Source organism: Passer domesticus, chromosome 24 (assembly GCF_036417665.1).
Source record: "Passer domesticus isolate bPasDom1 chromosome 24, bPasDom1.hap1, whole genome shotgun sequence".
NCBI lineage: Eukaryota > Metazoa > Chordata > Aves > Passeriformes > Passeridae > Passer > Passer domesticus.
In genome coordinates, this window is record NC_087497.1 from 2,943,875 (window position 1) to 2,958,974 (window position 15,100).

Consider the following 15,100-nt stretch of genomic DNA (forward strand, 5'->3'; position numbering starts at 1 on the left):
AAAAACGGTAATTTGGGTAAAAATTTATTTTACATACAGACCATTGCAGCTTAACTATTAATCAAGAGAAGTTATTTTCCTTTATAGGAAGTGACCAGCTGGTCTGAGATTAACAGAAGTCTAAGCCTGAGAGCTGGGATTTCAGTTTGGAAATCAGATCTTGGGGGCAGGTTCCTTCCAAGCACCACTCATTGCAGTGAGGAGCTGCAGGACTTAACTGCAGGCCAGCTGCACTGCACAGTGCTGGAAGCATATTCCCAGAGTCAGTCCAGATCTTTCCCAGGCTGAACCTGCTGAGAAAGATGGTGCCTGGAAGGGTTTGGATGCAACTCCAGTATTTTGGAGTTCAGCTCTCAAACTAGAAACAGAAGTGGTGAAACAGCACAGTCTGTGAAGTACAAAACACCGAGTTACAGGGCAGCAGACACACGGGACAGCAGGAATGGCAGGGACTCTCCTAAGCCAAGAGTTCTACGTGTAGCGGGGCCCTGGCCGGGGTCATTCTCTGGCCCTATTTCAAACAGACAGAGTACAAAAAATACTTCGACTGATAATTAATTGTACTGGAAACAAACAGTCTACTAAAAAGCAAATCTTACTCTAGGTGCCAATGAGTCCTTAAAAGCAGAGAAGGGACTGAGGAGCTGCACTAGGGCAGTGCTTCCAGGATCATTCACGCTGCTCCATTTTTACTTTGGGAGGTCTCAGGAAGGTCCTGTTTTTCTTTTCTTTCTTCCCCTTTGTATTTGCCTGGAAATTTCTCCAACTGTCAACACGACCATCCCGACTTTCCTGGGTACAACAGGGAGGAACGAGTGAGTTAACAAGGGCAACAGCCAAAGCACAGGTAGCACACAGCAGTTTGAGGAGATCAGTGGCAATTTCCCCTTATCTAACAGGCAGACACAAAGACACTGGGAAGAGCCAGAGCAGCACAGTGCATTGGAACCACAAGTGTGCTTACACACACCAGTACAAGCACTGTGCTGGATTCTTGTTTCAGAAACCACCAGATTGGGCTGGGTGGTCCTTACTCTCTACAGAATACCCAAAGGAAACAAGAAACCTCTCAAATGGATGTTCCTAATCTGTCAGCCCAGAACATGGCATGTCCTTCCTGTGCCTCAACTTCTCACTCTTCTGGTGCTATAGGGAGAACAGAGAAGGGAAAAGTACTGCTGCCTTCTCTCATGCTTCTTGCTCAGTCTCATCACACTGACACAATGAGAAAAAAAGGCCTCTGGTGCACTTCTCTCCCTGCCCTACCTGCCAAGCAGCAGAAACCTTCCCTAAGAAGGAGAAAAAAAAACAAAACAGAAACCAAATAAAAAAGCAAAACCCACAAAAAACCCCAAAAACCAAACAAACAAATAAAAAAACCTAAACCCCCAAATCTCCCCACAAAGCCAACCTATGCTCTCTACAGACTGAAGATTCCACAGCAGGACAGAACAAGTCCAGGAATGATGCACTTCACAGCATGTGATCCATCCACTCCAGGCCCATCTCTGCAATACCAGGGCTGCACATGGGCTCTGGCTACAGCAGCTGTCTGCTTCCCTGCCCCTTTCCCATGGCAGGATGGGAGAGGGCCCAGCACCAGCAGGGATCTGGATGCTGGGCCAACCAGACTGGTAAGTTCCACAACAGTCCACACAAACACTTTCCAGATTAGGTTTTAATGTCACCAGTGACCTGAGCTAAGCAGCAATTCCATTTCACAACTAAAGATAAGAATGAACTGCTGACAGAGATGAAAAACAGTACAGCTCAATTTACCAGACCTGTTTCTGCATAGGTGATACCAAAGCCCTGTTGATGGGCTGTTCTCCACACACATGAACAAGCCCCAGGCTGGTGCAGATCTATTAATTCTCTTCAGACTTGCATACAAAAGGTCTCTCATCTCTCTAGGGGCATTCCCTGCAACATGGACAAGAACTGCTGAGGCCTATTCTGTAGGTTCAGGTGCTGAGTACCTCAAAGTTCTTCTGCCATTCTCGTTCTCGTTTGGCTTTCTCCTGTGCTTCAATTTCCTCTTCCCGCTGCCGCTTCCTAGAAGGGAAGCCACAAAAGTTATGAACCCAAAAGCATCCACTTTAGAAAGCAAGGTAATACTTTCAAATCATCTTGCAAAGCTCTTCTAATTTTTTGGCAGATTACAGAAGAGATAAATACACACCCCTAAGACAGCACAGAAAATACAATTTGGTTTCAAATTTGGAAGAGCACCGAGCAGAGAAGATGGTTTGGCCCCACTGACAGCAAACATACAAATAAGGAGTTGGCTTCTCTTGCTCAGCAAAACAACCTGGACTTCCCATCCAAGAAGCTGGACATCACTCTAGTGATAAGTCTCTAAAACTGTTGACGGTACACGCTCTGAGAAGCTCAAAAGCACTTCAGCATGCAAAGTACAAATTACATTTTTAAACCCCTACTTTTCACCTGTAATCAAAAGCAATGTCCTGCAGCCATCTCCCACCTCAGTGACCAGCACAGAACCCTGCTGCAGGAAGTGTACTCACAGTGAGCACATGATCAAATCACCTATAATAGTTCAGGATCATACATGCCAGAGGGTATTTCTGGCATTTAAATAAAATTAAAAATCAATCCTCTGCAAGCTAACAGCAAGCAGAATTGTGTTACCATTTCACTGTTGTGGCTGGCCTCCATGTGTACATGTAAGATAATACAACCATATAAAATATAGTGACATCTTCAGCACAGGAGGGCAAATTTCCTGTGTGCTTTTCCCAAACACAGGGCTCTACAACCCACAGGCTACTCAGAGACATGGCAGAATCCACAGTATTGGCAATCAGCTTGACAGGACCCTTGTTAATCTAATCCAAGGCCCTGCTTTCAGCAGGAGGTCAGACCAGATGATCTCCAGAGGTTCATTCCAATTTAGATTATTCTAAGACTCTCTGATCCCATATCTTCTCTGAGGAAGCACAAGTGGAATGTCATTTATACCTTTCATGCATTTCTTTTGCTTCTCTTTCTTTCCTCTTAATTTCCAGTTCAGCAAACAGCTTCATTGTCTGTTTGTACACAGCTTGTTTGAACTGTAAAACACAAATCCAGTATTAAATAATGCCTGTGAACACAGTTAAAGTCTGTTTTATATACAAATGTATGAAGCTACAAAGAAAGCAAACCTCAGGTGTGCCCACATAACCCCTATCCTGCCCTGACAATAGCAGCAGCACACAGAGAGGTACAAACCACTGCTGATTAAATTCTGGCCCTGGCACCAGGAAACAACTGCATATTAACCTCATATTAGTCTCATTTTAATTTGTATTCATGAAGCTGTGCCTAAACAGAACTGTTCACTTCAAACTCTCTTATTCTTGGGTTAAGTCTTGCATTGTTACATTTGACAAAAAAGGCAAAATGGTCACTGTTTTAGAGAGTAATTTTCCAGCAGATCTTCTTGATGTGTTGTAAAAATCTAGCATTGGCTTCCCAGTAGGAAATCAGTATGCTTAAACCAATCTTCATTACTAAAGAAGAGCAAGAGACTTCTGAAAAATGAAAAATAGGATGGTTATGGGGTTACTGTAGTGATATCAACAGGAAGAAATCACTTTCCAGGAAAAAAGGGGCAATGACACTAATGAAGGCAATGTTTGGCAATCACCTGTTACAGCCCCTCATGTGGCTGGACTTCTCCAGACTAGAACCCAGGTAAGAAGAACTAAGTTATGCCATGCCCTTTTTAATACAAGTGGTTTGCTGCAGAACAGCACATCTGTCCCTCAGTACTACATGAATGACACAGACAAAATTGCTCTCATTAAAAATCACAAGCTCATTTTAGCCACACTGCAGTGAGTGCTTCATGTGCCCCTGTCAGAAGCAGGAATGTCACAGTTCCAGCAGTCAGAAGACAACAAGAAATTCAATTCAAAAAGGAGTGCATGATGCACAAGCAATGAAGATTTGCTTTGATCTATATAATCTCACAATATATTTACTCTTTACACCACAGTGAAGCTATTTTCCACAATACACAGGTTCACCTGACACATGATACTCTACAGTGGCTAAGCAGAATTTGTTCTCCTGTAAATGTAAGGGTTTACAACATTAGCAAGCCTAATAAATACTTCTGTACTGGTTTTGAATTTAATTCCTCAAAACACATTTTGTACTCTCCAGTTTCTCTGAACATAGTATGACTTACAACTTCAGGATCATCCTCCTCTACAGTGGGAGGTTTTCCATCCTTCTTCAGCTGCTTCTTTTTTTCTTTAACCTAATGATTAAGAACAAAAATAAGAGGCTTAAAAATTTTATAGGGCTTACATAATTTGGATCCAAGTGGTTCTGCAATCCTGTTCCAATGTATAGAAAGAACTCTGTTCTTGATTGATGTTCTGTTTTACACCAAACTCTCCCAAAGACATGAGATTACTATCATGAGATTACACCAAACCTTCCTAGGCCCAAACACACAAGATTACTATCACATGAACTGTAGTAATTAAAAATACTGTGTTGGATACTATTCCTCCAACATAATCCCTTTTGGTTTCTTGATATATATATATACTGAATATATCTTGAATATATTGTTATTCAATATACATCATCCAAACCAGCAGGAAGTTTATTTGGCTTCATGACATTCAAGTGACTAACAACAAACAGAACATCAAGTGTTCCTTGTGTTAAGAGTATCTCAGTTCTCCCATATTATCTGCTTCCTCAAGCTTTCTGTGTTTTAATCCACCCACATCACTCTAACTTCTTGGCCAAAGCAATCCAAGCTCCTTTTCTTATCTTATAGGTCAATATCCCCCAAACTTCCCAGTCTCCTGCTGTCACCACCTATTTTCTTCCACCTACACATATCTGAACTGCATCATTCATTCACAGACTTGGAAAAAAAAATATTTAGGTCAGATCACGTGGTCTGACCTGATTATTTCAAGTACTGAATTTCACAGAATTATCTTGCACTGAGCTCAACAGCAGTCCTGGACACAACAGGCTTGTTTCTGCTGTGAAGAGCTTGGAGCCCACCTGCACAGTGCAATTACAAGGTTTGCTCAGCTTAGTGACCTAAACATGAGCAAATGTACCAAAAAGCAAAATATGAATGACTGATTACCACTCACCCCCAACTCTGATGATCCCATAGAATACTCACAGTGTGTTCCACATATTCTTTTCCTGCCTGTATCACATCCAAGGCTCTCTTCTTTTGCTCCTGATCTAGCAGCAGCTTGTAAGCTTTATCTACAGCTAAACAAAAAGCATCAATATTAATAGCACCAGCAGTCATGTTCACAAGGCATCACAAGACTGCTACTTGTTGACATTACTGATTTCCTTCCAGAATTTGTGGAGGTCATTTGTTTGGCAGCCTGTTTTAGTTGTTTTTGGTTTTTTTTAATTAAGTACATCTAGGAAAGTGATAACATGATTACTTGAATGAGTTTTGGGGTATAGTAATGCCAGGAACTGTGTGATACCTTCTTGAAGGAGCAGGTGAAATCATTCCTACCAGCTGCAGTTACAGGCATGAACACCTTACTGTGATTTCCTGCCTGCACAGCACACACCTAAAACCATCACTGTTTCTGTCCTGTGGTCTTTGAATACAATCTAATGCACAGATTAAACAGTTTTTCTTGAACAATCCCAAAACCCTATGGAGATGTCTGTCCCTGCTGTGACATGACAATGGCATTGTTGCCACCTAGTGCCACCTGCTGAAATGCCACCACTTCACACAGCTGCTGTCACCACAGCTGCTTTTGCCCCAGCTAAAGCACCTCTGCAGCAACCCTTCTGTCCCCTCCACCCCAATGAATTTTTAAACCAGCACCAGAAAAGCTGACACTACTAACCCAGAGCAGGCAGAGAAAGAGAATTACCTTCAAACGCCTTCTGGGCTCTATCTGCATCATCTTGGTTTTTATCTGGGTGAACCAATATTGACAGCTGCAAGAAAAAGAATCCTGCCATCAAGATCATGGTAAAAGATGAAGAGTATTTCAGAGATTTTTGAGAGAAGGGAAATAGACACATGCAGGACTATGTGTCAGTATGAGCTGATAGAACAAACAATCCTTGTAACAAACAGGCTGTCCAGAAAAGCTGCAGCTTGTGATGAGAGGACAATTTAACACCCTTCAGCTGATATGAACCCCTTGGTCATCAAAGATTTGTATCCTTGGTCTTGACAAGAAACCAAATATAAAAAGATCATCCTCAACCAAAGTCTCTCAGGAAGTTCTCCAGCATCCCCAAGGCTGTTCAAATACCAAACTATTTAAGAGTGGCCATTTCTCCTTAGGCTGCTTTACTGAAAGTTAAGAAACTCCTGCCTGTGCTCTACCTGGCAGAGACAGGAGATAGATCACTACCATCCTGAGGGGAACTTTAACTGGGCTGGAGAACACATCCTCCACATTCCTCTTTCAGAAAGTTATTTAAAACTTTCCACATGGCCTCTTTTTTTTTTATATAGACCTTTTATTTCTGCCATTGATGTACAGAGCAGCAACTGAAACTGCTTTAGTGTTAAAGAATACAAAATAACTACTTTTGGAACTGTACAGCTGCCAGTTTGTAGCTCCCAGGAAAAGGTTTGCCTTCAGTCCTGAACAGATTTACTTCAGCCAGTGCCTTTTTTCCCCTTTGTTGGCTGTTCCACATTCTGCACTTGGGTGTTTGATTTCTTCAATGCACAATTCCATGCACATTTTTCATTTCATTACTCTGAACTCAAAACACCTCCCTGTACTGTTTCACCAGCCCAGAGCTGAGAACATCATACTTTATTGTCTTGCAGAAGTGAGAGCCAACAAGAGACCAAAAACTTATTCCTGTCACTTCCCACACACAGGAGGAGCCCATATCCTGTTCCTCTGCCACCCAGCACCTTCCTGTCAAAGACACTCACACCATCAATTCAGGTGGAGGCTGCAGCCCTCCAAACAAAGTTTCTTTGCTGTATGCACTGATTAAACTCAAAACTTTTCCTGCAGGTCTGTCAGCAGAGGCAGGCTGGGGTGATGTTTCCTGTGTTGCAGACCTGCCAGGAAGCAGGGCTGCTTCTTTCCCAGGTAACCAAGCCCTAAAAATGACCATGGAAATTCTTAAACCTCAGAGAAAATCTGGATCCAAGTCCATATATTTGAGAAAAATACCTTTTGATGTTCCTTTTGAACTGAAGCTCAAGAGGCTGATCACACACGGCTATATTAGCTGGCAATAGCCCCATCACACACAGGACAGGCAAAGCAGCCTATCCTGCTTGGAGCAGGGACACTGCTGCAGCTCTCCTCTTGTTGACACAAGCATTGTTCTATGCATTTCTGCAAAAACAGACACCCCTCTACCCAGATAGCTTTACTACAATTTTTCTTGTGCCCACACGCAGCTGCACAATCTCCACAGCACTTCTACTTCCCCTCCACAAACTTTGAGTGCCAAAGCTGAATACCTGTCTGAATCTTTTCTTTATCTCTTCATCTGTGGCTTCAGGATCCATCTGCAGCACCTAAAAGAGACCGTGAAAGCAGAGCAAGTTTGATGCTGCTCTCCACGTTTCAGGGTCCTGCCAGCAAGCTCTAACACTCTCATGAGGAGTGGCTGAAGCCACTTGGTTTGTTCAGCCTGAGGAAGAGGAGGCTGAGGGGAGAACTCATTACACTCAAACATCCTTCAAGGGGCAGCTCAGGGGCAGGTACTGAGCCCTTCACTCTCATGGCCAGGGACAGGACATGAGGAAACTGCATGAAACTGAGTCAGGGGAGGTTTGAGTTGGAGATCAGGGCAAGGTTCTTCCCCCAGAGGGGCTGGCACTGCCCAGGCTCCCCAGGGAATGGGCACGGCCCCGAGGCTGCCAGAGCTGCAGGGTGCCCAGGGTGGGGTTGCTGGGGGTCTGGGCAGGGACAGGGGCTGGACTGGATGACCCTGATGGGTGCCTTTGAACCCAGCACATTCTGTGATTCTGTAACACTTGGTTCACTGGCACACACACACACACCAGAAAGCTTGCCTGAATCTTCACCCAGTAAAACAGAAACATTTCACAATCTTTTTGACATTTGTGACACTACTTTTAGCAGAGCTAGATTCCTCTGGCTGTGCCAGTGTCCTTTCTATGTTCAAGTCTTGTGTAGACACTATGATCCATAAATGGGTCTGAGCCTTCAACGCTCAGTCTGACACAAACACAAGCATGTGGTGGTTTGGGGACAATGTCAGGTCACTCAGAATGCTGGACACGAAACATACTATGTTATAAGAATTTATTAATTTTATCATTTTGAAAGAAGACAGTAGAGTTTTACTGTTTGGTTTCCATGAGTGACACCACTTGTTTATTGATCTTTACAGATGTGGCAGAGTTTAGGAACTCTTTTGTGAATTAGTTTACTGAACATAAGATTTAAGCAACAAGTGAACAGATGCTGGTCTAAGAATCTGTAAATAAAAAACACTCTCCCACAGGAAAGCTACAGTCTACTCTGAAACAGCTTTCTTAATTTACTTTTAAAGTACTAAGACCCATACAAAACTGAACATTGCCAAAGTGAATCTGCTGACTCATCTGGCTGACCAGCCCTGAACTGGGATTACAAAAAGCACCTGGGGCTTCAAAAAGGCAGTGAAGATGACACCAGGAAGGGACACACCCAGGGAAAGCCAACTCCAGATGAATACAGTATTGTTTATTTCCTGCCTCCCTCAGGCTTTCCAACTTACTCAGACTTTATAACTGACTGCAACTGGAATCAAACCCTCCAAAGTGCAAGGGGATTATCCATTACCCAGTGGTTCCTCAGAGACCACTCACTGCTGTGACCCCTGAGACCTTTCCTTACTCTATCCAGGTTCAGTGGGATGAACACCCAGAATAAAACACAACTACAAATGCTGAATTAAGAGAGCCATGGCCAGAACTGCCAAGCTGCCACCTCCAGCTACTACCCAGTGCTGTTGTATGAGGGAAATGTGACAATATACAGTTTGTCCTGCTGTCAAACACTGAGAAAAGAGAGTGAGCACATACACACAACCCTGCTGTCCTCTGCAAACATTCTGCACTAATCTGTACCCAGCAAAATTTCCTTTTTCCTTATTTTGTCTTTTACTGGAACAAATGCTCAGGAACCAGAAAGTTCATACATCAATTCAGAATGTTCAAACTAACCTCAAAAGGGTTCAAGTTGAAATATGAAGATCCAGGTCGGGTCAGTCGGTCAATTTGGTTTTTGGATGTTAAAACGGAATCGCGTTTTTCAATTTGCTTTACCTGAAGAACAGAGAGACCTGTATCAACTGAGCATCACAACAGCCTCACCTGTTCATTCCATGCTGTTAGCACACAGTCATCCTTGTCCTGGACTAATATTCACAATGCCCCTTGCTTACCCCAAGCCTGTAGCTATTTTCTCAGCACATATTTTTTAGCCTTTCCTACAGCCCAACAGTATTTTCAACATCACATTTTATCTATAAAACATACTGAAGAACAGTTCTGCTGTTTCTTCTATGGCCTTCTCCACAGCTGTGCCTTCCCTCCTCCCCACGCACCTCCAGCTGTTCTGTGCTGTGATTCCTTGGAAACCACGGCATTGTTATTACACTACATTAATATTATTATATATTATTACTTTTAACCCGTTGTTGGCAGTGCAGCCCTCCAAACACGTCAAGTGACACTGACGCAAATCCACAAGCCCACTTTACTCTGACCACAGCTTATTTAGTTCAGTTTCACCCTTCGCAGCGCCATGCCGAACCAAACCGTGTATTGACACGTAACGTTCACCTTTATTTAAACAAACGCGCGCCCGGCGCCCCGGCGCGGCCTGAGGGAACGCGCTGAGGCCGAGCCCGCAGCACCGGGCCCGGGCCCTGCCGGTGACAGCCCGCCCGCAGCAGGGCCCCGGGGAGCGCACGGCTCCGGCCGGGCTCAGCCCAGCGCTGCCGGCCCGGCGGCCCCGGGGCTGTGGGCGGGCCGGAGCGAGCGCCATCCCACCGGCACCCGCCGCTCGCCCACCCCCGGCAGCGGCTCGGCCCGTCGCGCCCGCCGGCGGGCCGCGGTCCCGCCGCAGCCCGGCTCCGCGTGGCGCGGGCCCGGCGGGGCCGTACCTCGTTGTAGAAGGTCAGGAACGCGTCCTCGCCCGCGCCGGGCCCCGCCGCCGCCATCGCCGCCGACACGTGACCGCGCCCGCGCCACACGTGACCGCCAGGCCCCGCCACCCCGCAACGGAGCGCGCGGGCCCGGTGCTCCGCCTTGTGACGTCACGCGGGCCGCCCCGCCCCCTGCGGGCGGGCGCGGGGCGGGGCCGCGGCTGCGCAGGCGCGGCGGGGCGGGCCGGCCCGTCCGGCGCTCCAAGGGCAGGCGGCGATGGCGGCCGTGGTGGCGGTGGCGGCGCGGGGCGGCCTGCGAGGGGCTCTGCTGGCGCAGCAGCAGCGCTGGAGCTCGGGATCGGGCGCCGACCAGGTGCGTGTTCTCACAGTGCCCCTTCTCCCCTGCGTCTGCCCGTCCCTTTGTCCCTCTGCCCCTCCGTCCGTCAGTCTGTCCGTCCGTCCGTCCTTCCGCGCTCACCGCCGTCTCTCCCGCAGCTGGGCGAGCTGGGTAAAGGCGCCGGGAAGGGCGGCGGCGGCGGCGGCTCCATCCGCGAGGCCGGCGGCGCCTTCGGGAAGAAGCAGGCGGCCGAGGAGGAGCGGTACTTCAGGTGAGCGGGGCCGGGCCTGAGGCGCTGCCGCGGGCCCGGGGCACGGCCCGGCCGGGCGCTCCCCGCGCGGCTGCGGGCTGCACTCCCTGCCGTCCTCTCTTGCAGGGAAAAGGAGCGGGAGCAGCTCTCTGCCTTACGGAAACACCACGAGGAAGAGATCCACCACCACCAGAAAGAGATTGAGCGCCTGCAGAAAGAAATCGAGCGCCATAAGCATAAGATCAAGCAGCTTAAAGATGACTAAGCTGGTGCTGTTGTTGAATGTGCATGGCCAATACTGATCATGGTGTAAAACAACATGAAGACTGTATTTTTTGGTCAACATAATCCAAATCCATACAATTATGGTCTGCAACAACATCAAATAAACTACTCAGTCTCACTTTCTTGCTCAGTAACTGTTCAATGAAAACAAAACCAATCAACCTCACTATCTGGTTTTAAACTTCATTTTCTTCCAAAGTAAAACTGCACTCTTGAGTAGGCAGGCCTGTACAGAACTGAGCTTTTTTTTTAGATTTGTATGGAAGAAATGACCATTTGTGCCTAGTGGGATAACTTAAAGCTGCAAGAAGAGTTGGGGAAAAATGGTACCAGTGTAGCATCCATTCACAGAGAAGTAACTTTGTTTCAAGTGAACTGTCTTTGTGGCCTGGGGGTGTGTCATCTCCACTAAACTAGCAGATGACAAAAAAAAAAAAAGGTTCACTTGTTGCACTTAGTGTTTAGTGCCATAAACTGAGAGAGGAAAACAGTATCCATAAATTGAGAGAGAAAAATAGTTCTCAAGGTTATGCTGGTGTCGCTTGTGGTGGTCCTAGTCCCTGGAGCAAGACAGCCAGGATCCTGACTTCCATGTGAATGTTCTTTTCCACAACTGCCCAGTACATTTGGGTTTGGGTTTTTTTTTTTTACTGTCTCAACTTCTCTGTTCCTTAGCTAAGTCTCTTTCCAATGAAGGACAGATTAAAACTAATTTTATGCAGTTTCAATCACTTTTGACGTTTTAATTAGAAAACTCATCATAAAATACACAGTAAGTGACCTGAAACAATGTGGCCTTACTGCAGTAAGCACTGACAAGAAGGGGACTTTCTGTATCAACAGGCAGGTAAGAAAACAGTCCTTGTGTCGTTCCTGTTGTGTCTAAATCTGCCCAGACAGGCTTCCTGCAGCACTGGGGAAAGCTGCCTGTGGTCCAGCCAGTGCGGGGTGGCAGCGACATTGAACTGGGTGTGTCTGTGCCTGGAACTGCCCTGTCTGAAAGGGCAGGAGGCAAATGGTGCCTTTGATGTCCAAAGTGGTTTACAAGGGTGTGACACTGGCTGAGGGTGTCCCAGTTTCTCCTGTGTTCCCTAATCCATCCCCAGCCAGCTGCTCCCTTTGGGCTGCCCTCACTTGGTGAATGTTGCAGGTAGTGGCACACGTTGTGTGCAGAGTGAGTGACACCACTGTCACTCTGTGCCCTTAAACACCGTTCTCCAGTGAAGATGTCACCCATGTGATCACCCTGGAACAGAGGCCCTGGAGTGTCCCTGCCTGGCTGTGCTCAGATGTGAGAGATGGTGTGGTGAGTTCTGCCAAGGCTGTGCACAGAGCTTACCTCTGGGCTTTGTTCCTTTTAGCTAATTTAGCTTTAGGCTAATTAACAAATTTTGAGCACCTTCCCCACCTCTCTGAACCTGGTGAGATGAACTGAGTCATGAAAAGCAATACACTATTGGGTTTGGGTTATAACTACTTAAAAATCCTATTTTTTACCTTTTTTAGCATGTTTTTCCTATTTTATCTGTCAGCTGGGGTTGGCTTCCCCAAAACCTGCAGTCACTAGTGAGAAATTTGGCATAACAGCTTCAGTGGACTGTGGAGAGCTGACATAAATATTAGGACAACTCTGTATTCAGAAGGGAACAGATGAGGGTTTATATTTACATCTCTGGGTTTTATTTTGCATTTTGGTGCAGAATATGCCATGTAAGCTCAGCCACAGAGCCTCTGCCCAAGCACTGTGAGGGAGGGGATTTGCTGTGAGACTGGGAAGGCAGTGATTTGGACCTTTGTGATCTACTGTGCCACAGACACAGTGGATGTTAAAAACTCTGAAGTCCCTCAGGGCTGCAGTGTGCCAGTCAGTACCTTGCTACACCACAGAGCTTTCTTGCCCACCAGCAAAAGACACAAACATTTGAATGATTTGCAGCCAGCAGTTTGGGCTCACTCATCACTTCCAGGACCTGGGAAAAACAGACCATTTGCTGCAGGATTCCAGAGCAGGAATGCTGGGGAGTAAAACAAGATTATCCCTCGGACCTGGGTGATTGCTGGGGAGTTAAAAAGTCACAAGATGTCTAGGCACCCTTCCAGGATTCCTCTTCAGTCCATGCAACCTGGAAGACAGGGCTTAGTTGTCTTTTGGAAAGCTACAAACTTCTGCCATCTGCTTCCAGGCAATGCTGGTTGAGAGCAACCAAAACCAAAGCTGATGTTTGAAACTGGTAAGGCTGCAAGGGTAGTGCTGAGCTGAGATCACAGGTCATAAAGGGACTCATTGTTCTGGGTTTCCTCCATCACTCAGGAATGGCTGATGGATGACTTGTCCCCTGCTTTGTCCCACAGGCGCAGGGGTACACAAAGGAAGGGATTCTTCTCTCTTCTCTGCCACAACTGGTGCATCTTGGTTATTTGCTAGTTCTTCAGGGTTGGATTGACCCTGTTCACAACACTCTGACTTCCCATAGGCACCTACAGCACAGAAGTTTCACTTTTTGGAGGAGCCTTTATGTCTTAACGAGATGCTTATCCTTCCTTAACACCAGATCCTCTGTACTGTGTTTCTAAAGATAACAGCCCAACTCTGCTTGGCCACTGCAGGAGCAGGAAAAGTGCAAATTGTTTTCAGCTAAAACTGAGCTGGTGATTTTTGCTGCAGCAAACAGAATCTATTTCCAAAGTTCCTCGGTTTGTGCTGCATCCTACACAAATGTGATGAAAATTGCCAAGAATCCTTAGCTCAGGGGTGGAGAAAAAATGAAAAGAAAGTGAGATCAAAGATCTTTAGCAAGCTGGTTTTAGTGCAAGGCACCCAGGTAGCCCAGTCTGGTCTCTGGGCTTTTTTGTCACTCTCAACCTCCCCACTCCAGAGCAGATAAAGGAAAGAAGCAAGACAAAGACAAAGCACATATGTGTGTTTTCCTAAAAATCAAATAAACTGTCTGTGTGAGGCAAAATAAACATGTGCACAGGGTAATAACAGTAGCATGGCCTCTGCAGGCAGAAATTTTCCTGAGCATTTCCCTGCTGTAGAGGTGGTGGAACACACTGGGGGTGCTCAGAAAGTTTCTTACTGATAAATAAAGCTTGAAGATTTTAAGACAGACCTCTCCCTGAAAGCCTGGGAATTAGCAAACACATTAGAGCTGCATGCAGGGCTCCAGAGAACAAGATATTTACTGGAAGTGGGCACATCTGTACCACACTATCCATAATGTGCTGCACTAACCATTGGTCAGGATAAGAAGTCTAGAGCATCAGGAAATGTCATATTCCATATATAAGTTAAGAGCTCACTTATAAATTACAGCAGATTCAACTCTGTTACCTTGATGCAGATGTGAAACATGCAGGAATTTCAGCTCAGTGTGGAAGAGAAGTGACAGACTGATGGGAACACACTGAGCCTCAGCAACCTCTGGCCACTGACCACAGGAAATGCAAACAGGTTGCAGAGTAAGCACACAGAGCTGTGGCAAAGCTGGATCCCTTCACTTCCTTTGCTCTGTCTGCTCACAGGTGCTGAAGGAGCACAGCAGGGCAGCCTCCTTGCCAGGGGGACTGTCCTGCCCTCCCAGCTCTCAGCAGCTGAGATTAACCCTCTCCTTGGTGCCAAGATGATTTTTGTTTTGTCTTGGCCTAGGACTAAATCAGATCTCACAGGTACCTGCTCAGCTCCAATCACAGAGAGCTGTAACTAGTCTCATTCTGGGATTTTCTAGCAAAAAATGGAGAAATCTAGCAAAAATTTAAATTTCATCATATCAGAGCAGCTAGGGCCTCCTCTGAGGCACTGCTTGCTGCATGGCACTAACCCAAACACCTGCAGGCTAGAGCTTGTTCCTGGCTGGAGGTGTCAGATCATTTTGGGCTGAGGCTGTAGTGTGCAACATGAGACCAAAGAACAAAGCAGTGCAAAGCACACAGAACCGAGGGTGGGAGTTGCTAGAGATTTTCTGGAAATTATCCTCAATTTATTACACTGCAGAAACATATATACCTCAATATATATGTTGCTCATTAAGTGTCAGGTAACCAGTCCCCAGCTGGGTAATAATTCACATAGACTCCATGTGTTTCCAAGGCTGATAATTAATCTTCATCAAGAA

At 46.2% G+C, this 15,100-nt stretch overlaps 2 protein-coding genes and 1 long non-coding RNA gene across 3 annotated transcripts; 2 read left to right on the top strand and 1 right to left on the bottom strand.

The window, feature by feature from the left end:
• Positions 1-11: 11 nt before the first annotated feature.
• Positions 12-10,283, bottom strand: DNAJC8 (DnaJ heat shock protein family (Hsp40) member C8). The gene is made up of 9 exons (XM_064398503.1): positions 10,132-10,283; positions 9,188-9,289; positions 7,472-7,528; positions 5,898-5,964; positions 5,168-5,262; positions 4,199-4,270; positions 2,983-3,074; positions 1,980-2,055; positions 12-792 (listed from the first exon to the last, which is right to left on the bottom strand). Exons 1-9 carry the CDS (start codon positions 10,186-10,188, stop codon positions 670-672), a joined length of 741 nt encoding a protein of 246 aa, XP_064254573.1. The 5' UTR covers positions 10,189-10,283; the 3' UTR covers positions 12-669.
• Positions 5,770-7,337, top strand: LOC135285820 (uncharacterized). The gene is made up of 2 exons (XR_010350500.1): positions 5,770-5,998; positions 7,014-7,337. It is a non-coding gene; the product is annotated as an uncharacterized LOC135285820 (long non-coding RNA).
• Positions 10,284-10,321: 38 nt separating the features above from the next.
• On the top strand, positions 10,322-11,103 carry ATP5IF1 (ATP synthase inhibitory factor subunit 1). The gene is made up of 3 exons (XM_064398504.1): positions 10,322-10,486; positions 10,609-10,721; positions 10,827-11,103. The coding sequence occupies exons 1-3, from the start codon at positions 10,391-10,393 to the stop codon at positions 10,963-10,965; spliced, it is 348 nt and encodes a 115-aa protein (XP_064254574.1). The 5' UTR covers positions 10,322-10,390; the 3' UTR covers positions 10,966-11,103.
• The last annotated feature ends 3,997 nt before the right edge of the window (positions 11,104-15,100 follow it).

Bases quoted from the DNA above. Each gene is read 5' to 3' on its own strand.
- DNAJC8 (XM_064398503.1), bottom strand. From the start codon at position 10,188: ATGGCGGCGGCGGGGCCCGGCGCGGGCGAGGACGCGTTCCTGACCTTC. The intron at 4,271-5,167 runs GTGAGTATTCTA...CTTAATCATTAG, and splicing joins AAGAATATGTGGAACACACT to GTTAAAGAAAAAAAGAAGCA. The intron at 793-1,979 runs GTACTCAGCACC...TGTTGTACCCAG, and splicing joins AATGGCAGAAGAACTTTGAG to GAAAGTCGGGATGGTCGTGT.
- ATP5IF1 (XM_064398504.1), top strand. From the start codon at position 10,391: ATGGCGGCCGTGGTGGCGGTGGCGGCGCGGGGCGGCCTGCGAGGGGCT. The intron at 10,487-10,608 runs GTGCGTGTTCTC...TCTCTCCCGCAG, and splicing joins CGGGATCGGGCGCCGACCAG to CTGGGCGAGCTGGGTAAAGG. The intron at 10,722-10,826 runs GTGAGCGGGGCC...CCTCTCTTGCAG, and splicing joins GAGGAGGAGCGGTACTTCAG to GGAAAAGGAGCGGGAGCAGC.